Source organism: Ursus arctos, unplaced genomic scaffold (assembly GCF_023065955.2).
Source record: "Ursus arctos isolate Adak ecotype North America unplaced genomic scaffold, UrsArc2.0 scaffold_2, whole genome shotgun sequence".
Taxonomy (NCBI): domain Eukaryota; kingdom Metazoa; phylum Chordata; class Mammalia; order Carnivora; family Ursidae; genus Ursus; species Ursus arctos.
In genome coordinates this window covers 48,034,699-48,058,698 of record NW_026622874.1, presented here as the reverse complement: position 1 = coordinate 48,058,698, position 24,000 = coordinate 48,034,699, and the positions used below count along the sequence as shown (strand labels likewise).

The 24,000-nt window shown below is 32.8% G+C and overlaps 1 protein-coding gene across 2 annotated transcripts in view; it reads right to left on the bottom strand.

Annotated features, from left to right (window-relative positions):
* The window catches only part of BRINP3 (BMP/retinoic acid inducible neural specific 3), a 376,710-nt gene that overhangs the window by 181,036 nt on the left and 171,674 nt on the right, over window positions 1-24,000 (bottom strand). For both annotated transcript variants that reach the window (XM_057315546.1, XM_026517375.4), the window contains exon 3: window positions 12,737-12,927. In XM_057315546.1, coding sequence (XP_057171529.1) covers window positions 12,737-12,927 — 191 coding nt within the window. The remainder of the gene's footprint in view (window positions 1-12,736; window positions 12,928-24,000) is intronic.

The following is a 24,000-nucleotide window of genomic DNA, read 5'->3' as shown; positions in this document are numbered from 1 at the left end:
GGTGGGAACATATGAAAGAGAAAAGGGAAAATATATGTAAATTACTATAGCAACAAACAAACAAAAAATCCCCAATGATTACTTACCCTCAGAAAAAGAGGATAACTAATGTGGAAGTTTGAGTGAGTGTATCTCAGAAAGACCAAGGAATCTGAGGGAAAAAAATCACCCATGTGCCAATTTGTGAGAGAGTACCAAACCAAACATCCTGTGCATGGATGTACAAAGAACAGTTCGGTGGTAGTCTAAGAAGGCATAATGAGGACTTATCACCCGTGCAAGTGCTATGGTCTGAATGTTTGTGTACCCTCAAAACTTATATGTGAAATCCTAACCCCCAAAGATGAAAAGTATTAAGAGGAAGGGCTTCTGGGAGGTACTTAGATCAGGAGATAGAGCCCACATCAATGGAGTTAATGTCTTTATAAAAGAGACTCCAAGAGAGATCCCTTGCCACTTCAACCATGTGAAAATACAAGAAGTCTGCAACCTTGAAAAGGGCCCTAATGCAACCACACCAGCACCTTGATCTTGGACTTCTAGCTTTCAGAACAGTGAGCAATAGATTTCTGCTGTGTATAAGCCACCCAGTCTGTGGTGTTTTGTTAGCCCAAATAGACTAATACGGCAAGAGACATGTCTTATTAAGTAAGATTAAAAACAAAATGGCAAAGATCTTGGTGAATGTAAATAAAAAGGAAGTAAAGTTAACAGTCTTGATATCCAATATTGTAGAATTCAGACCAAAAATTATTAAATGGGAAAAAGAAAAACATTGTATAATGAGTGTTAAAGACTAAGACTTGCCAAGTTGCTTTAATGGCAACACTTTTCATAAAGCAGAAAATACAGGAAATATAAGTTAAAATAGTACAAGAAACGCAAATTAAAATATATTGATATATCACTTTGCAATTACGGAATTTGCCAAAATCCAAAAGTTTGATGACTTTGCCAAAGCTGTTGGCAAACTGGAAGGAAAAAGGCCCTCTGATATATTGCTGGTAGTCATGCAAAATGATGTAACTATAGAGAGAAATTTGGCAATAGTTAGCAATAATTGACTCAACGATCCTACTTTTAATACTCCATCCCAAAAACACTGGCTAAAATATACAAAAGTCTTCTTACTGTGGCTTTATTTGTAATATTTGTAGCAACACAGATCCCTACCTAATCAGTAAGAATGAACCATGTTGCATCTATACAGTAGAATACAGTGCAGCCACAAGAAAGAAGTGAGAGTGATGTAAAACACTTATTCATAATACAATTCTTTAAGTAGGTAGTAAGTTCATGATTTTAATATTATGACTAAAATGAAATTCTGGATGAGTTGGCAGTTCTCCGATGATTCTATTTAGAAAATACGTCTCAATATTCATGTTTAACCTCTTTGCATTCACGTTTTCTACAGATTCCTGTAGATAGAAGCTTAACTGCCTATTCTTTAAAATAATATCTAATCTTCTCTTCAATTCAGTAATATATTAAATTCAAAGTATGGGTTCAATTGATTTATTGGAAGTTAGTTTTGCCTTCTGGAGATTCAAAGAAGCCATTTAAATATGTGAAGTGGGTCATCTTCACTATGTCTTTATTGTAGAGCAGTGAATTTTCTTGTTACTGGAGGTTCCCAACATGAATTGAAAAACTATACATCATTGAGCAGAAGAGATAATTAGACCACTAGAATGGACTCTCACTGAATTATGAGGTGATGGAAGACAGAAAAATATAGAATTAATTATTATAGTTTAGATGTAAGTGTGCCAATTTTTAATGCCAAATAGATTCGGGTTTTAATACTGGCTTCTGTTTAATAACTGAATGATCTTGAATTGTATAATTCAGTTTCCTTTCATGTCACATGAGAAGAGTATCCCTTCCTCAAAGATGAGCTAGAAGCATGAAACAGATAATATCTGTAAAGGATTTAAAATACGATTAGATTACAGTCAGAATTCAAAAGTTGTTGGCATGGTATTATTCTCTTTTATTCACCTCAATTCCTTAAAATTTAGAATAAAACAGCTCATTCCACATCTGCACATTTCTAGTAATTTTAGCTATTTTGTCGTATTTGTGATGAACAGAAGCCTCCTTTTCTACTTGTTTTACAAATGCATGAACCCTCGTCTTACAATCTGTATCCACACATGGTAAGTAAATATCTCTCAAAATAGTCCTTTAAATACCATATCCCTCTATACATCTTCACTCTTCAGGTGAAAATTCCTTAGTGGGAACTCAGTTGAGTCATACATTACACAAAAAGAGAAGAGTAGCATAATCTTATTTTTAAAAAGCAAATTAAAATATTTGATTTAAGAATATATAGCAGATGTTAGGCTGTCCTGTGATAATTTGGAAAATGACACATAACAAGAGCTAGGGATTAGTATTTCAGAGTGGTCCTATCTTACAATATGAATGATAAATGCTAATGTAGGTTCAAGCAATCAAAGATGTCCATAGAGAATTGATGGTCCATAGTCATCATCATGAGTAAGAGCAGCTTCTCATTCTCTATCTACCGGAGATTTAAAAAAATATTTCCTTTGTTTTCAGAGTCCACATTTGTTTGTCGGGTACAGGTAAATGTGTTTTCTGCCTTCTATCCTGAGAGCAAGTATATATTACAGACAACAGAAAAAATCAAAAGAAAAATATTGTAAATCCTTATACACTTTTATTAATAGTTTTATAGCTCATTCTTCATTGCTGTTGTTTTAATTTGAAGGAAATATGATATAATAAGAGAAAGGAAAATGTGAGTTTTGGAGTCAGGTGTATGTGAAGGTAAATCCTGATAGCTCATAGTCCTTTAACTTGATGACTGTGGGGCTTTGGTAAAGTTACACTTGCCCTTAGCATTTCCATTTTTAAAAGAGAAGCAATATCCTACTCTCATCTGTTTGAAAAGACTAAGCAATATAATTTCTCCATAGAATCTGGCAGAACACATAAAATATGTACAATTAATGTTGGTTTCCTTTCTTTTCATTTTTTTAAAATTAGGGCCTAACGGTAAATGAAGAGGCTTTAAATTTTTACAAGTTAGCATTTCATAGATATTAAATTTCACCACAGGAAACTGGACTTAGTCAAAATTGTTTTCTAGTCGATCTTATAATCAAGGTACATGTGATGATTAAAGATAGCAGTTGGTTATTCTTTCCAATAACCTGATAAAGAGAAACTACTCATAAGTTGCTCATGGTTCTTCTCTACAGTTGAACATTAACCCATGTATGCAGGACTTTCCCTGTAGTGAAGCATGTGAGGCAGTTTAAATTACCCTAATTGTTCTTATGAATATCTTGTTTTAAACCCTATTTACAACAAACTAGACAACTATGTGATGTAAGCTGGGTAGTTTATGCTAAATTTTGTGTCATAAATCACAGATTGTTAAACACCTAAGATATTCTGACAAGGCTACTCAATCTACATTGGAAATAAGCCTATTTCTTTCCTCTAAGAGATCTGGTTCTGTTTTGTTTTGTAGTTTTTTTAATTATATATAACTACCAGGTTTTTGTGATGTTTATGGTCTTCATATTCTTTGAAACACTTACAGTTAGTTTTAAGAAAAAGAATGAAAAGAAAAAAGAATGCAGTCTTCACTATAATTGTAACTCTTTCTCAAGTACTCAGTTATAAAAGTTCATCAGAATTCTATGTAAATGACACACAATATTCAGATTTAAAAACTGAGATATTATTCAATCAACTAAAAATTTGTGTTCAAATGTCATTTTTATTCCTATTTTTTAAACCAGCTGTAGCTCATAAGCATGGCATGAGTACCAAAGGACATCCACGCATTTTGTAAAAACTAAATGTGATTCTGAAAACGATTCAACATTCTGAGTTTGTTAGAAAGTAAAAAGGATTAATGACTGTGGGTATAAAAGGATGTGATTATTTCACACAGAAATCATGCAGCTGTGTCTTTTACAGATAAAATACTGCGGTAGTTTATGGACATTAAAAAGCACATGTTGAAGGATGCTTTCAGAGAGAATGCAAAACAGAAGACAATAAAACAACAAAAAACCAATCATGACTTTAATGTTATCCTATGATCGGTTCATAAGAAGCAATTAGGTACATTTGATATGCTGTGGACCTCATAGTAATGTATTTTTCTGTCCTGATTTTCAAATCATCTATATTATGTCCATGAGGAAGAGAAATTTTAAAGGAATTTTGTACTTGGATTTTCTCAATTTGCATTCTCATATATACAGTTATTGAGGGTAAAGGTAATGCTCTCAAAAAGTTAGAACAAGTCAAAAAACAATGGATAATAGAATGAGTAAAAGAATCCTAGGGATAAATCAATAATGATGATGTGGCAGACTGCATTAATTTTTGCAATTACTTTCTGCACAATTGTGGAAGCAAACATGCATACACAGATTAATGGTCCATTGTAGAGAAGAACTATAACAGTTCATGAGTGATTTCCTTTAACCTGGTATCAGAAAGGGTAACACTGGGGTTGGTGGAATACGTGAAAAACAGTATACCATAATCTAGTACAAGTTTTGAGAAGCACCGTAAAGTTATACAAATTCTTTAGCTTTTTCCCTCTACCAGGACCGCATGTTCCAAAGAGAAACTTCTTCAACTTGATTCTTGGAATGAAGAGACAACCAGAGCAGAACACAGAGGATCCATAATCAAAGCATATTATTAGTTGTTTCATTTTGTTTTTTATTTCTTTACTGTGATGAAAATAACTCTTATAGGTTGGCTGTATTTTATGTTTTCATTGTTGTGCCCTTGGGTTAGTCTACCAACCTATAATGTATACCATTCCACCCAGACAAAATCAAATCAAAACAAAACGAAACGAAACAAAACAAAACAAAACAAAACAAAACAAAACAAAACAACACAACTGTGTATTTATGGTAAATGTCTTCCTGATGAGGACACGGAATACAGGTGAGGTTCAGTGGGGTGGAGTCTGGAGCCGACGACCAAGAAAGAATTCTTGAGCCGTCCTTGGTGCAAAATTGGTGGTTTACGGGGACAGGACCCCTGGACAGAAAGAGCTGCTGCCCCGGGGTGGTGAGGGGTGGCTGATTATATACCATGGGGTTGGGGGAGGTAAGGAAAAAGGGAGGTTGAGGAAATACTTTCATATGTTAAAGAAGACTCACAAGATAAAGAGAGGCCTTGCCATTGTCAAGTTAAGGTTCTTTTTCCCTCTAGCAAGGCATTAACATTAAGATGGTTGGGAACTTCCTGGAGCCTGCAGATTACAAGGACACTTAATTGTATCTACATTCCCTTCCGGAAGCTAGGTTATTGATAGAAATGCTTTGTTTTTGTAATCTACTAAAACATTTGTAAACTGAGGGATTGTGGTATCTGTAGGTTGACTATTTCTTTGTCCTTGAGGGCAGCCAGGAGTGCCTGAGGAATGTCACATACATCCCATGGAGGGGGGGGGATTGCAGGGTGTCAGTTTCTGCTTTGTCCTCAGCCAGTCTTCTGTTCCCTCCTCATTCCTGGTTATGCAATTTCCTTACACTGGAAGACCTTATACATAGCTTAAATGTAATTGTTTGTAGGTTTTACTTTTGATGTATCATTTTAACCCAAAAATGTTATCCTATTTTTTGGTAATGAGAGATTACATTATTCCTTGTGCTAAAGTCTTACAATATTTTGAGTATAGCTGTTCTTTTGAAATTATATTTCAGTTTTTACAGTGTACTTTGCTCTCACTACTGATGATTGTCCTTTCTTAGCTTAACATGTTAAAAGGTAAACATCCTGATGATATCTATCTTTCCACTAATACAGCATTGTAGAAAAACAGACAGTGTTTTAGAAACAAACAGATATAAAAAAATCGATCTGAGAAAACTAGGCTTCTGACAAGAAGCAGAGCCAAATATCTAAAGCCAGTAAAAACAGACATGTTGGCTTAACACCAATTGGCATCTACAAGATATTATGGGAAGGAAACAACTAGTCTTAGCTTTGACAAAGAAACATAATATGTTTTGCAAAACATTCCAAATGAAAGCATCTGACTTTTTGATTATCAACAGTTATCCACCCAAAAAGTCTGAAAAAATTTTAAACAAAATTGCCCAGATACCATAATATTCTCTTTAGAGCAATGACATGAAAAAAGAGGAACTGGAAATAAATAGTTCCCATGTCAGATGAAACTGAATCTACCCTGAGTGAATCACAATTAAGTTACCTCTCTTTTGGAGTTGTTTACAATGTTATAATGAACATTTTTGTTATGTATGTAATAGACTCCTGCTATTATTTTGGTAAGATTAATTTTCAGAAGTGAGATTTCTGGAACAGTTAAGAACACTCTAAATTTATATAAATACTCTAAACAGTACTGTTCAACCTTAATGTGCATATAAATCACCCAGAGATCTGGTTAACATGTAGATTCTGATTCATTAATCTGAGATGAAATCGGAGATTCTGCCGTTCTAACAAGCTCCAAGGTAATGCTGATGCTATTGGACCGTGAACCACACTTGAGTAATGAGGCTCTAAAGCACAGTAAAACGTATTACCCATTTAAATGTCTATATTTGTCAGTCACCTGTGTGTTCCCTTAAGGAAGGTGTTGGGTCTTTGCACTGTTACAGGTAACTCGGTATATGTGGACAGATGATTTCTCTACCTTATCAAAGTGGTATAAAGAGGAAAAAGAAAACATATAATCACATTTATAAAATACTAAAACTTAACATTTATCTTTGGATTTAGTTGCCAAGAATGATTATTATTAAGATCCATCAACATAGCAATTTTAGCCCCAATTTCTTTTGTGCTGTGTTTGTGACTATTTACATAAATGGTTTCAAATTATTTTAGTAGATAACCACCTTATAAACTGTTAAAATTTAATTAACAATATTGTTTAAATTTCCATTTTTAAAAAATTTTATTTACCAGAGAAACATGAGAGATAAAGATAGAGGGAAAGAGAGAGAGGAGCGACAGATTGAGACAGAGACAGAAAGAGAAAGGAGAAGTATGGATACAGCTAATCTAATGTAGTATACCTTTAGTTTTAAAAAACAGTATGGCAAATTTATTTTTTCTCTTCAATACCATTATTTTAATGATTCCCTGAGATGAAGTTTCAGAAAAAATTTCTTTTCTTTGTTTTCAGTTCTTTTCCTTAGCATATGCATTCTGATAGAGGAAATAGTTCCATGCATTTGTAGTGAGTATTTCTATTTGCATATGTTTTTAGTAGATTTGCTTCTTTAATTATGTTACAATTAAACTACAATAAAAGGAATTTGTATTTCCTAAGAAGAGACCAAATGAAAATGAGAAACACAACCACTAATCAATTTTGAAAGAAGGTGGTGTATGATATAGAATTAAAACTATCTGTGGAGACTTTATACAGAATGTAATTTACAAAAACAAAAGTGAGAATTGAGTATTTCTGAAATTAAATAAAGATATTTGGAATCTTACACTCATAGGGATGCAAGACGATTTTTGAAAATCGAATTGCTGTTCTATCTTATTGCCTGACTTCTGACCTCTGTTCTTCCTGAAAGAGAACAGTATACAGTAAAACTTGCAAGCTATTAAACTACTTGGCAGCCATAGTGACTTCACACTAATTGGTTATTGACATAGTATTCATTGTTTTAAATAACTATGCTACTAAGTTAATGCTGCTTTGGATATCAATGATCTATTTTTCCATTCTAATAATGAAGAAAATATTTTCTTTATATAAACAAAATTAAATATCTGATAAAATGCTTAAGTTGAACAATGTGGTAACAAGATTCTCATAAGCACTTTCAAGAAAGAGAATTAAAAACACACATATTAAAAAAAGTAACTATTTCCACTAAAAATTAAATTATGACTTTTAAAACATTGTGCATTTAAAACCACTGGTCAAACAGGACTTGTTTTAATGTTGCTGACAGTGAAAAATACATTTTCTAAAGTTGCAAATGAACAAATCTTAATATATTATCTATTTGCTTCTAGAATGAATTTTGATTTAATTTTTAAAAATATCTCTATTGGGGCACCTTGGTGGCTCAGTTGGTTAAGCGTCTGCTTTCAGCTCAGGTCATGATCCCAGGGTCCTGGGATCCAGCCCCACATCCAGCTTCCTGCACAGCAGGGAGTCTGCTTTTCCTTATCCCCCTGCTGCTCCCCCTGCTTGTGCTTGCTCTCTCTTTCTCTGTCAAATGAACAAATAAATCTTAAAAAATAAACAAATAAAATAAAATATCTCTATCGAGAAAAGAGTACTTTTTCCTGCACTCCTTTCCATGGGAAGGTATTTTGTCCAAACAATCCTCCTTGTCCCTGTATTCTTGACTCTGCCCACAGAAGTGCCCCGAATTAACAGAAAGGCTGGTGTAAGAAAGGGATTGACATGAGCAACCCCACCTCTTCCTCTTCTTCAAGATGGGCCTGTCAGTAGAGAGCACAAGCTCTGGTCTGTTCTTCACTGTGTGGGGCTGTAGAGAGCCTAGGCTGATATGGGAGCCACACATATGCTTTTGTAATTGTGGGTGGCTCAGGGTTATAATCATGACTGCTTGGACAAGTCTGTGTAACACTGGAGATGAGAGTCAGGTCCCATTTAAAATTATTATAAATATTTTGTTACAAAATTTTATAAAATTTTAAATGAATTTTTGGACTACATCTTCCTTAGTCTTTTTGTCTTTTTCACTTGATTCAGAACCTAGGTTTCGTGCTTTATAGTGGGCACCCTCCCCCTCCCCCGGTGAACTCTGCAGTTCTAAGCTCTTTTTATTTTTTTCCTATTCACTCATTTGTTATTGTTGTTGTTGTTGTTGTATATTCAGCACACAGACACACTTTTATTTCACTATTTGTCATATATTGTATTATAATGAAATATATTATAAAAACAGTCATGAAATATATTTCATAGCTAGAAATCAATATATCCCAGTAGTGCAATCTTTTTCAAGATTGATTCTTCATATTGAGTAGCTTATTTTAGATATTTAAACAGTGATGGAGTTTAGATATCATTATCCAAATAGAAGCAAGCTGAATTACTCTATTGATAAATAGTCTGGAAGCTATAAGATGAAATAAATGTAGAAAATGATATATATTGAAGAAGGTTTTTTATAATTTATTTTTCCCTATAGGGAGATAATTCAATCACTGGCTTTATCTATCATAAAATATTCCATTAAGGGCTTCAAGTATGCTATCCAATGTTTTATGTCTAAGTCAATAATATGATGTACTAAATAACTCAGGGAAAAAAAGACATTTTTTATTTATTTCTTTTTCATCACTTTAAAACTGAGGTATCTTACACAACTTATTTTTTTTAAATGTTTAAATTTAGTTGAAGATCTGGTTACTTAGGAATCAAAAAATAACTGGTCTTTTGTTTAAAACGTTTGCTTATATACATGACATCCTCAGTGTGTTAATATTAGGGCAGTTACTTAGTTGGTTAAGGAGAGAGCAAGAGAGAGAATTAGCTCCAGTTAAAGACCACAAATCTCATTTTTTTTAAAAACTGGAATGAGACAATTTCATGTTCGACCTGGTAAAACATATAAAGCTAAATATACTTACAGCAACAACAACAAAAAACGTTTAGTGTGATTACAACAGCAATATTTTTAAATTGCCTGAAATCAACCTGGTGTACATTTTAATTGCAAATAGTTTATATCCTTAAGCTACTTAAATAATTTCATGCATTTTAGTTAACTTATTAACATCACCCAGCAGAGATTCCTGAGAAAAACTATAAGTAATGTTTAGAGAGAAAGAAAAAAAGGAATTCCAATAGAAAATACCAGGGATACTAATCCAAGGAATATTCAGAGGTGAGAAGGCTAAGGAGCCTGGCAATTCCATTTCTTGCATTTAAGAAAATGCTTGAACAGGACTTTTAAATAATTGAAATAAAACAATTTTAAGAGAACTTATTACTATCATTGAATAATCAATCTGAAGAAATTATTTAATCCCACAAAGGATTTTTAGACCATATTTATACAAACAAACCAAAAACATACACAACAAAAACTAATCTGATGGCCAAAATGTGGCATCTACAATGCCAAAACAGTAAAAACAAATCAAAAAGTCAGCATAATTTTAGTATAAGGAACAAATATGTCCATAAAAATCATCTGTACTTTTTATCTCTTCTGCCTTTCCTCTATCACTTGCTTCCTTTCTTATTTGGAGAATGTATTTTGTGTTCTGAAATTCTGGGTATCACACATTGTTGACACAAATGTGATGAAGCCTAATACGAGTACAAAACCACTGAACTTTTTAAAAGAAGTTATAGTAATAACTTAATTTTCACTTTTACTTCAGATTTTATTGCATTAATAATCATTAACCTCACTAACCCATATAGACACAGCTTTCAGAGAATCAGTTTTTATAATTACTGGGATATTTTATAGTTTTTTCTATTCACACTACTGTGATAACAATAACATAAATACATTGCATGTTTAAATTTTGCCACACATTGTGCCAAGACTATCTTCCTGCATGAACATTAATCTTCCCATGACCCTATCACACAGATATTACTCTCCTACTTTCTCCTAAAAGAAACTAACAGTTACTTAACATTTTTAAAATTTCATGATTGAATAAAATAAAATAAAATATTTCACAATTGGTTAAAAAAAAGGAAAGGGAGTCAATTTTCAATGCCAGGCTGATCTCTTTATCTTATTTTAATATTATTCACTTATGGAAGACAGAGATAATATGTCATGGAAGACAGAGATAATGTGTTTTCCTGGTTGGCCTTTTCTGTCTGCCTAAATCATCTACATTTTCCACCTTTAATTCCTTAAGGTTATATGCCTTACTTATATTTCCTCAATGAGTCCAGAAATCTCCTTTTTCAACTTCTCCATGCCTTACTCACCTGCTCTGGCTTTTCCTCATTCTCTCCAATTCTGTATCTTTATTTGTTCAACTGACTGTTTTGGTTCATTGGATTCAGTTTTCATTCAGTCTTCTTCTTGAATTAGATCTCAGTTAACTTCTGTGTATACCATACTTCTGACATCTATTTAGTGAACTTAAACATTTCAGCCTCTAAACAAAGCGTAGTCTCATTCATTTATTCATTTAACAAATATTTAATGAGAACCTATTGTGTGCCAATTACTTATAACTATGGGGGTAAACTGATGACAGGTATAGGCAAGGTCCCTGTTTTTAAGAAAATACACGGAAATGACAGATAATGAGCCAGGAAACTAATAAATAAAATATTTCACATAAAAATAAATACTATGAAGACTACAAAGAAGATCAAGATATAATGAAGAATATTGGTGGACCACTGGGCATATTCCTAGTAGTATGCACAGGAAAGCCCTCTATGGAAAGTAACATTTGAGCAGAAAAATTTTCCCGAAAGATTTGAAGGTCATTGTGGCTGAAAAATAGGGCCATGAGAAGAGAGAAAAGTTGAGGTCTGTGGTGAAAGCCAGTATCAGACCATTCATGTAGTGCATTATAAACCATAGCAAGACATTTGGATTTTAAGTGGATAGTTATAGGTTTTAATTGACACAGGGAATGATTTGACCTGATCCAAGTTTTAAAAAGATCTGTGTGAAGCATGGACCTTAGGTGTATTCTGGGGAGAATCATGATGGTGGCTTGGTCTAGGGATGTCCGGGTAGAAGTCAGAAAGTTTTGGCATGGGATATATCTTGGGAGAAAAAAAGTACTGGCATGACTTACTAACAGACTGGACTGGCAGCTAAAGGAAAGAAAAGACTCATCTTCTAAGGTAGGAAAAATGAACTGGTGGCCTTTCATACCACCACACCGTTGGCGTGAATCAGTCTGTCCGTATTCAGTAAACTTACTGAGGAACAAACAGGGAAGCAGGGAATCACTGTTTTCATATTCAATTATATTCAGTGCTCTTCATTATAGGAAAGAGTAACATCCATTTCTAAATAAAATGGTTGGACAATTTAAAGTCCTACGCAAAACTAAATACATGGAATTCTGGGATATTTTTAAGTTTTAGGAAAATCATATTTTCCCTATTATGTTACCTCCACAAATACCATCTATGTGTATCCAAAATGCTGAATTATATATCACCATGATAAAACACATATTTAATGATATTAAAAGCACAGATTTCTTATTTTTTACAAATTTATAAATTGAAGAAGTGACATTATTAATCTCTACTTTTACATTATGCATCATAATTGATATTAATGGATCATTCTCTCTATATCATGTATCAACCACTATCAGAAAAACTAAAATACTGCTAAAAAATGTAATTTTAGATTTTTAATGTTTACTTCAGGAAACTTTTCCTGTTTTCTGTAAGCAGAAGTGATGACTTCCACCTGTGACTTGACTGATTATTATTCATTTTTTAAACAAAATTTGGCACGTCACCTTGCATTATAGAGTGTAAGAGTTATGACTATGTTTATTGCATGCTATTATACTGTAAATTGCCTTCAGGCAGGAACTAAGTAATAACCGTCTACCTTACCATTGTGAATACCATAGAAGGCATTTAGTAATAACTCAATGAACGAATGAATAAATGAATTCTAGAATTATTCAAACTGCAGCTCTCTGGATTAATCGACACATCTTTTCCTGACTTTTACAGTTTTATGTACAAGCACACATAGGCACAAATATTTTCAAAGAGTCATACCTCCCAAAGTAGCAGATAGCAAGAAATGTGTCCCATATTTCTTGATAAGGTTTTCTGTGATTTGCTGCAGGGTAGGTCGACGTCCCAAAAGTCTTATGTTGCGGAAGAATTCAGGAGCAAGAGGCAGAGGGGAGCCAAGGAAATTTCTTCTCTCAACTGCAAGATTATTTACTTTCCAGCGGCCAAACTCCCTGAAAAGCAAATTTATTTTTATTCATAAATACATAATCTATCTAAATGTTTTCATTTGAAAAGTTCACTTGGTACTTTCACTGGGGTCACCACATTACAATGAGTCTGGCTTGTAATAATATGTCATGTGCTATGAGTAGGAGAAGCAACATTTATAATTTATGTAGCTGGAGTGAATATTCTGAAACCAAATCATATAAAGGAAAAAATAAGCCACTTAAAAGAAACAGCTTCCACTGACTTTTTTTTTCCCAAGGAAAGATATACTCATAAACATGATTTTGTTATGCATAGAAGATGAATGTATAGCTATTTAAAAAACCACTAAGGTAATATTTTATTATTTTGTAAGGGAAATTGTAAAAAAGAGGATGAATTTATTTTCATAATTCTAATGATCCTTTTCTCTATTCATTTTAGAGTGGGACCTTGCAAAACTTCAAGAATATTATAGAGCTATAGGATAATTAAAAAAAAATGATCAAAAGAGAAACATCTTTTACAGTAATTATGGTTTACAGCATATTTTGAAACCTAAATTCAACTTGATTAGCAATTTCTCGAGATGCAAAATGACTTTTCAGGTGGATTTGGCCAAATTGAAATGGAAGATATAGTTATAAATGATTTATACATTTAAACAAAGATTTATACATTTGTACTGAGTTAAAATCAACCTAATAATACTTTACCCAAGAACTATGGTAAACTGGATCCCCTGATGAACTGTACAGATATTTTCTGATGAGTGGTCTGATAAAAACCTCAAATACCTTCCACAGGGAAGACTTCTGTCTACCAGGTCTAATACTCCCAGGTGTGTTATTTAACTCTATTACTATCTAGCAAGTAAAATATTGAATAAATATTGTATAAATATGTGTCATATTTATGTATATTTTTTTCCTCCAAAAAAAGCCTACAGTGCACCAATGAACAGTGAGTGATAAGGACACATCAGTGAACCAGACCAATGCTGTCCATGTCCAAATGGAGTTCACATTCTAGAGAAAGCTTTAAAAATAATAAAGCAAAAACATTAACTTAAATTTTAAACAAATGTCAGAGTATTGTAAACACTGAGAGCTACCACAGATAGCCTGATGTGATAAGCCATAGAGCTGTGGGCAGTGAGGCCTTATTTTACTTTAAGTGACCAGAGAAGGCAACTCTAGAGAGATGATATTTAATATTTAGGCAGTCTCTGAAGAGAGAAAAAAAAAGTTGCTAAATGAGGGGAAGCAGAGAAAAGATTTATACAGAATAATGAAGAACAGTAAATCCTTCAGGACAAAGAGGCATATCCCTGACAGAGCCTCTAATAAGAGTGTTTTGCTCATGTAACACACATTTGGTGGCCCAACAATCCAATTGGTCTTTTGGAAATTAATTATGGATAAGGTTCACTCAGGGATCTAGGGAAGACTTAGGCCTGAGAATAAGTCAACTTAGTGTTTCTTTCATTGAGAAACTCTTGCCCTCTCCTCCATAAATCAGCTGATCTAAACAGTTTTGTTCTACCAATGGTTCTCAAACTTCAGCACCTCTTACAGTTGCCTGGAAACTCCATCCTAGAGTTTCCTGATTCATTAGGTCTGAAGTGAGATCCAGAGGTTGCATATTTAACAAGCAATGCTAATGTTGCTATTCAGAAAAAAAACTTTTAATTAGATAATTTGATATATAGTCTTTAAAATTTTCTCAAAGTGCTCTATTTTCAGTAAATGTAGGGTTTTTAGAGCTACTATGCTGGATTTATTAGTTCATATTTCCTCAGAAGAGACTACAGATGTCTTTTATCTTTCAAACCTGGTTTGATATTAACAATTATTTGTCTTTTCCTTTTATAAAAAATTTACCTGAATTGATTGTACATGTATTATATATATATATATGTATAATATATAACATATTATATTTTATATATAGTAGAGAATATATATAATACATTACATATAACATATTTACATATATATTTATATAGAATTATACATCTATTTATCTATAAATAGATATATATATTTTTTGTTATAGATAAATACATATTAGAGAATTTTAATTCTAACTTCTAAAATATATCAGAAAACATATTATATATGTAAAATATATAATTACATATATATTATAATTTATTATATATAATATATAATATATGTAAATATTCAAAATTTTGAGGAAGAGTATTTAAATAAAACATTTAAGTTTTAATATTCTGTGATATATCTCAAGGTATACAATCATATTATGTAAGAAGTTATTTATTAAACCATAATCTAACTAATAGTTGCTCACATCCGAACTTTAAATGCTTACCTTCAAACATGTACTTTTTTTATTTGCTAAAAAAAGTTTATAATTTTGTCAAGGAGTGACATAACTTTAACCTAAAATTGTGGTGTAACTTTTTCAATGATTTAAAGTGCTAAATTTATAAACTCATATGCATGTATTCATAGACTAACATGTGGACTACTAAGTGAATTAATTGAACTTTAAACAACCAAGAAGATTGATTCAATTGTGATATTGTACATACCATATAAACTCTTTTTAAATCACTGAGTATTTCATGCTAGATGACTGCAGGTAAATACATATTTGAAGAGTGCAATTCTAGTCTTTCTTATATTTTTTAACAATTAGTCAATATACAAATAAAAACCCATGATATACTCTGACCTGACTTACTACTTTCTTTAGTTTGTTTCTCTTAAATTTGACAAAAAAATAGATATAATATGAAAGAGCAATAGGAAATTTGTGTCATTTACTGAAATCAGTTTTTAGCACTAATATATAAGAAAATGTATTAATTATTCACTATTATTACCATTACCAGAAATCTGCTAGCCTTGTAGATGACCGTAAGAAAAACCCTTACTTACTTCAAGGGCTCAAAGATTGTATTTAGCAAGAGGAAATGTAAATGAATAAATTTCAATTCAAAGACTTTAAAATATTTTTATGTGCAAAAATACAACTGTGGGGTAGTCTATTTAGCATAATTCCTCTACCCAATTTATCACTATCCTTTAATGTAAGTATAGTAATCTAACATCCTTTAAATATGTTTTCTCTTCCCCTAGATTCACATACCATGGAAAGCTATGCAGAGCCTGAGACTGTGGACAACTTTCCAGGAAGCTTTCTTCAGCTGTCAGGTGCTTTTTATGACCTCAGTCTGTAAACCTTGATGAAGTCTATAATCTCAGTTTACCTTCCAACATTTCAGTTGGACAAAACACTTTGCCATCCCATCTGATTATCCTCTCTATCACACAACAAAAAGTAAAGGACAACTCTTTGGAGTACTGTTAAACTAAGACTAATACTAAGACTAATTAACCAAACGGCTAACTGACCAATTTAATTAATTATTTTTTTAAAACCCCACTATTGTTAGTGATTATAGCAAATTCTTTTCTTATCTTGAAACTTCTATCTGAGATTCTTCTCCTCGGGGCACTTGGGTGCCTCAGTCTGTTGAGCCTCTGCCTCAGGTCCTCAGGCTCAGGTCATGATTGGATCCCAGGTTCTTGGGATCAGCCTACATCAGGCTCCCTGCTCAGCGGGAGCCTGCTTCTCCCTCTCCCTGCTTCTCCTTCTCCCCACCCCCAGCTCGTGCTCTCTTTTGCTATCTCTCTCTCTTTCAAATAAATAAATAAATAAAAATTTTAGAAATAAATAAACAAATTCTTCTCCTAGTTTTTCTTCTATATTTTGTATACAGAATAAATATACTTTCATTGTGTATATCCAAAAAAGTGTAATTTTGTGTGGGTGTGTAAAAAACACAAATGTTGATCTGAGATCTCTCATTTCCACTCTCCACGTTATTGGTTTGCATTGTAATGATACATGATCACTGTTATAATCTCTACAGATTTTTGGTGAAAACCCAGATAGCAAGCACTGAAATAATTCTGGGTAGTGGTGGTAAGAAGCACTTTAAGTAAAGGAAGTCATCTCTGGACAATTAAGTACCACACTGTGAGGAGTGAACATTAGGTGTGCATTCAAATACTCAGTATCTCTTCATCCTGGGCACAGGATAAGATTGTAGTTACCAATGTCTTTAAAATCAGTGTGACCATGTGACTTGCTTTGACTACTAAAGTATGCACATGTATGGTTATGCTGATCCATCAGCCCGGGATCCTAACAAACAAGGGTGATTCAAATCCCCATCCCCCAGCCCCCCTCCTGCAGTTTACTGGGATGAACAAGCACATGAACTGAAAAGAAATTTTGTCATGCAAAGCTATCAAGATTATGGGGTTATTAGTTGGTTTGTTTGCTTGCTTTCTAGTAATATATTCTAGTACATCATAAGCAATGTAGAGTATTTTGACTTTGGGGTAACTTGAGAAGGCAATAAGGAACTAATGGTTGTGTATAAATTGGAAACTTATGGATGCAGGGTTTTTTTTTTCCTTCCTGGAGATAAAATTCACCTCAGTTGCAACTAGACCATGCATTCATTAAATTTTGGAAAAACAAAGCAATGGAATGCTGAATTGAAAACATGCTGTCGGGTATGATTATCATAATGAGAGCATTTTACCTAAAGGATATAAGGATTCCATCCAGATTCATTATGTTTATATTAAATAAGAACATTGTTGCATCTAACTGAATGCTCCATTCTACCTGAAGCCTTCACAGTACATAAATATCTTCCCATCATAACCTTTGGAAGTCTTTAAATGAAATAGGCACAATCATTAGAATTTAATGTAACTCAGCCCCTTTAGAAGCAACACTATTTTGTGAACACACAAATGGGCTATAAACAGTTCAGCCAGAACATTACTTTGAAAATGTTTTTGTTGGCTCTAAGAAGCCTCTATTAGTTGATTAAGTTGTATGTTTGCCTGCTAAAAATTCTAACTTGCAGGAATCTATTATTATGTATGTCTATGTAATGTTTACTTTTCTACAACAATATTTATTATAATTTTATCCGTACCCATCTCATGTAAAAGGCTGGAAAACAAGAATGACATCAACAAATTCCATTTAAATAATGGTTACATCATTGCCATATTGCCATTGACCTTTCTTATTTGTATTTAAATTCTATGTGAATACATAAATGTACTCAGTGTTTAAAATATATCAACTACCATAATTTCTTTCAAATTACACATATATGTCCAGAAAATATAGAATCCGCCACTGTTGATGTTCAATTCAATACCAAAGGAAAGCAGGAATAAAAAAATTAAAAGCTGGTTGATGTTCAATTCAATACCAAAGGAAAGCAGGAATAAAAAAATTGATGAAATCGGATGATGCAGTTGCTGAAAAGATTTACCCTTAACTACTAATTTACACTAAATAAAGTTGCTTATCTAAGTCTTAAAGGACTATTATTATATTATTTTCCACAACACTACATTTGTTGGCTTGTAATTTTAATTCTATCAATATTAATTAAATTTGCATACACAACAGAATAGTAAAACAAAATATATTACCCAAGCACTAATCTATGGTGAACAAATTCAGCATAAGGATCATAAATCGACTTGCCAATCTTTAGTAGCAATAACCTTCTAATTGCAGCTATAAAATCATACCGATCTTTAAAAATTCCACTAATAATCAATACTAGCTCCCCATAATTCTATTATGTGTAGCTGTTACATATAAAAAGGTTCTTTGAACGTTCTTTCTTTTAGCTTTCAGATCTCACAGATGATGCTGTTTTCCATTTGGCCAGTAAAAGGGAAATGTTCCTAATGTCCTGGATGACTGTAGCTCTGAAGCTAGTGTTTTTAAAGCAGCTGAATGCTAAGCAGTTGGCAGGGTAGAGAATCTACTTTCTTTCGCCCTCCTGCCCTGTGAGACAAAACAACTTAAAAAAAAATTAACAGGAGCGAATTTTTAATGCTTGAGAGATATTTTTGGATGAGGCTAGGAATTTAGGACAATGAATCTAGTCAAATAAAATACGGGAAGAAAAGACCAAGGAAAAATATGACTTCTGTAAAATGTGTACATGCAGGATTTTTGAGAAGCACAATTAATGACTGTAGTATTTTGAAAGAGCTGCCAACACATAGTAGATTAGAGAAGACAGATTAGCAGGATTGCAACAAAATATTGCCCCACCCCTATAAAGCAACAAGAATTAGTTGTAGGTAAATAAAATGGAAGTGGGGTTATAGAGAATTTTTTAAAGAATGGTTTGTGGCTAGTAATGTATATTTCTAATAATTTAAACAATGTTAAATTTTTAGGGCTATGAAATGACTGAAAATTAATTTTATCTTACATGGCTTTAAGTTATCTTCTGAAATTTAATAGATAGGGTTTTCTTCAAATTTTAAGGGAAATGCCACAGAAATCAGTTACTATAGTCAATGCCATTATTCCCAAAGGTCAGTCATTTAATACAAACATAACATGCTGTGCTCACACAGATATATACAAAATATAGTAATTTATTATTTACATCTAAATTAAACTACTTTTTTGAACAGATGTTAGCAAAAGTACTGATGTAAAAAATATACATACATGCTGTCAGTGAAGGACTTTCTAAGTTGAAGAGAAGGAATGAAGTAACAAGCAAAAGCTTTTCTTTCTAAATTTTAGAACTATAGCTTAACATTCTCCATCAACCACATTGATATAATATAGAGATTTGGTAATTATTAAAAAGCATAGACATGCCAAGAGACACATTCAACTGAGCTAAAATAAAATACTCTGATTCTGAAACAAGAAATAAACAAATATGAAGGTCCCTTTTTGTACATTTATAATTTAAAGATTTATCTTGGTTAATTCATGAAAATATTTGCATTTCACACATTAATTTAGATATTTTAGGGAGACAGTGTTAGCTTTCCAAAAGAGAATGGATTTTGGAGTCAGATAGCTGAAATTTCAAATCTCACCCTCACCAATTCAAGTCACAAAATTCAAAGTCCTGTGAATTTTGGCATATTCTTAACCTCACTGACATAGTCATTTCACTTAGGCACATGCATCTAATAGTACTGGCTCTGTAGAGTTTTCAAAGAAGCAGAATGTATAACACTTAACTAAAGTGGTACAGGGAACATTGTTTACCTCTTAGCAAATTTTGGTATGTGTATGCCTGTGAAGTCACGAATTTTTGTCCTAGGATGTCAATTCTTTAAATATATATAAACGTTGATCAAGGTAATAAGCCTTAGTGGAATTAATCAGTAAAATTAACAAAATAATTTGTAAATAAAAGCCATACTCAAAGAATCTACAAGGGTGCCTAGGTGGCTCAGTCAGTTAAGTGTCTGATTTGATTTCTGCTCAGGTCTTGATCTCAGGGTGGTGAGCTCAAGCCATGTCAGTGTCACGCTCTGTGCTCAGTACAGAGTCCGCTTGAGATTCTCTCTCTCCCTCTCCCTTTGCTCCTCCCCCTGCTCACATGTTCTCTTTCAAATAAATAAATAAATAAATAAATAAATAAATCTTAACAAAAAAATAAAAGAATCTACAAATTGCTCTTCTTTGTCCAGGCACAGACTAATATGTTAAATGCTCATGAGGAAGTTATTGCCAAAAAAAAAAAATAGTTCCTGCTAATGAAAAATTAATCTGCCTTATGATAATGTCTTTAAACATTTAAACAATAACTTCATTAAGATTTCTTTATGGTGGTCCAGTCCTACCTTAAATATTGGATCAAATATTCACAAACCATAGATTATGAAAAGTAGCTAACCAATTAAATAAAACTTGCAATAAGTTACAAATTCATATGCTGCTTCATTTCAAGTAATATAAGGTAAAAACGTAAGATCAAGGGTTATTCTCTTTGAGAGTAATTACAATTTTTAGAGGCAGTGATTATAAATTGTTCATCTTTTTAATGAAATTTTTCCATAATAAAAATTAGTTTTAAATAGTAACTCAATTTAATAGAATATATATTTTTCCTGAAATAGGTTTTAAAATGGCTTAAAGAAAACTGTTCTTAACATGTTATGATTTTTCCCACATCATTAAGGGAAATAAACTTGCTATTAATTTTATGTCTTTAGCATCAACATGTGGAAGGGAGGCTGGATATGGTCTATTACGAAAAATTTTCAGAAAAAAGGTGTACACTCTTAAATTTACAAGGTGTAAATTATTATTCCCCAAATTATAACCTTTTAGCCTGAATCAGGCTTGAGTTGTCAAAATAACATTTTACACACACAAAAGAGCTTGTGACATGAATTGGCAATGTCACGTTTCTTTGGATATTACCCTCAGAATTTATGGATTACAAATTGAAATTTATTATCTCACAGGCACTTAGTCTTTCTGTCTTCTATGCTTGAGATTTATACAAAATAAATTTGTTAACTGTCACCCATTATATACAGATTTCAAAGGTACCAACATCGCACAGGGAAACTGCAGTCATATTTACCACAACAACCCAGTCCTTAACTAATGGTTATATATACTCATAGCTGAGTATTTTTTTCATTCCTAGTCATTAATATATTTGTGTAGTTACTTGATTAATACCTTCCTCTTCATTCATGCAATAGGCTCAACATAGTTGGCCATGTATTCTTTATTATGGCCCCGTATTCTTAAGACTCAAGATACATGACCTGTAGTAATCAGTCAATATTTACATATTGAATCAACAAATGAGTAACGTTCTCTTGTGAGCTAAAATGAAATGACTGTATAAGTAAGATAGGGACGGGGCTTGTGACTTATGAGCATACAACCTGGCTAAAATTCATAGAAAACCAAACCTGGAAGAATGTATTTCTCAATCATGCTCTTGGAATGTTCAAGTGACTGAGGGAAGTTAGGAGTTAACTGTTGGCTAAATCAAGAATCATTAATGACTAGGAAACAACCTGCTCCTGCTAAATCTAATAAATATAAATATTGAAAAAAATGCTACCATTGTCTGTGAGTGCAGTAAAATATATAGTGGTGGTGCTCATAGCCTCTTTTAGTTAATGCACTTTAGGGAGAGTAGTCCTGCTAGTTGCATTATAAGAGGACCTTCAATCTTTCACTTCTGTGTCACCCATATGGTAAGGGAAGAAGACTGATTTATACAAACACAATTCCCATCTCGCCAGGGAAGAAATAAATACAGAATATATAAGCTGACTAGCTTTCTCCTAACACCATTAAAATATAATTTTTTTTTACCCATTAACAGGCAGTAAGTTTAAAGTTAAAGTTTGGCAGGCAAAATGCAAAATGTTCATATTAATGAAAATTTAAAATTTTGATTGGCAAATACCTTTTATCTCAACATAACATTTGGAATGATAATGATAATCTTGTGTTGAGAGCAAAGAATCTATGCACTGTGCACTGTGAAGTACGTGCTCTTCTTATCTGCTTTTGGTGAGTGAGAGAACCTTGGTGCCAATTATTTCTCTGAGATGTACACCTAACAAGAGGCTGAATCCAAGGGGATATGACACCAAAACCAATGCCCTTAACTTCTTTATAGATTAAGAGCAACAGGGGATTGAAAAGTAGACTTTAACAGTAATGTATGATGTGTGTGTGTGTGTGTGTGTGTGTGTGTGTGTGTGTGTGTGTTTGAGGGTAGGGTCTGTGGAGAGTATATAGTGAAAGAAAGAAAAGATAAAAATATAGAAACGGAGAGAGGGTAGGGAAAAGTTGGGAAGAGTTTAGCAATCATATGGGGAATAATGTGAGAAATATTCTTATAATATTAACATAACTTAATATAAATATAATGGAAGCAAAAGGACAATTATAGATCAAGCCTGTATTGTAACGGACTGACGGTTATCCCCAAAACAGAAAATGTAAATATCTGCTTGGTAGAAGGAGCTAAAGAAACTTTGGGGGTAATTCATATTTCAAGAAGAGGATGGTAGAATTGTAGAAACTGAGTATTAAAGAGGTCTGTGATCAATTGCTTTTACAGGTGACATACTATAGTCCAAACTCCAGACTCAAGAGCACAGAGAATAAAAAGCCTCAGAGGGAGAAACACAGACAGTAAGAGAAGAAATGCATTCCTAGGTGGGCCAGCAGTGTTGAGGGAACTCAAGGATGAAATTGGGAAGCTGATGGGAAAATCTGTTATAGCAAACAAGCACCAAGCTGCAGGTGGCTGATGTAACTCCAATGCAAAAGAAGGGTCCCAGACATGCATCAAGTCCTGTAAATCCACAGGGAAACTTAAATCCCACAGTAAAATGTTAACATCACTCAAAGTAAAAGGAAATAGCACACTACAAGAAAAAAATCATAATTTCTACAAAGGGATAGTATGTTTGATCACTTTATTGTAACTACTTTTAATGAAAAATAAGCATGTAAAAAAAATCATGAATATAATCCATCAATTCCTTAAAAAAAGATGTGTCCTCAAAATTTGCTTTAAAAAAACAGCTTGTTAGAGTGCTTGGTAGTTCAGAACACTTACATTTGGAAAAAATCTATCCAAATAATGGAAATATCTGGAAAGAACAATTAATCACAACAAAAAGAACCAATCAGATGTGCTAATTAATTAGTATGCAAAGTAAATAGACAAGCTGTATTCAATGAAAAAGGGTCCACATACCTAGAAAAGGAAGAACAATTGAGTAGGATCCAGGGGGGCACACTTCTAAAAGAGAAAAGACAAAACCTCCCAGAACCACAGGAAGTTAAAACTGAACATACACAGTATTTGGTTAAAAGAGAAGAAAGAGAATAATAAAGGATGCATTTGTCATGATAGTGGAAGACAACACATCGATGAATATAAAAATCATGAAAAACATCTTCAGAGTTTTTTGTTACTTCATTGTTGACATTGAAAAGGAAGTGGATCAATAAAACTAAAATACTAATGAACTTGTACCACCAAGAGACACTGCATGGGACAGAGGAAAATGGAAAATAAAGAGATGAAATAATAATCAAAGAAGTATCCAAGGAAAATTTCTAAGAATTAAGGGACATGGGGGAAAAGTAGTAATGGGGTCAACCTGTGGACACTATGGGGAAAAAAGAGTGGAAACAAAAGGAAAAATAAAAGGAGATTTATACTATCTTGAAAAAGAGAAGTCAAAGTATTTTTTAAA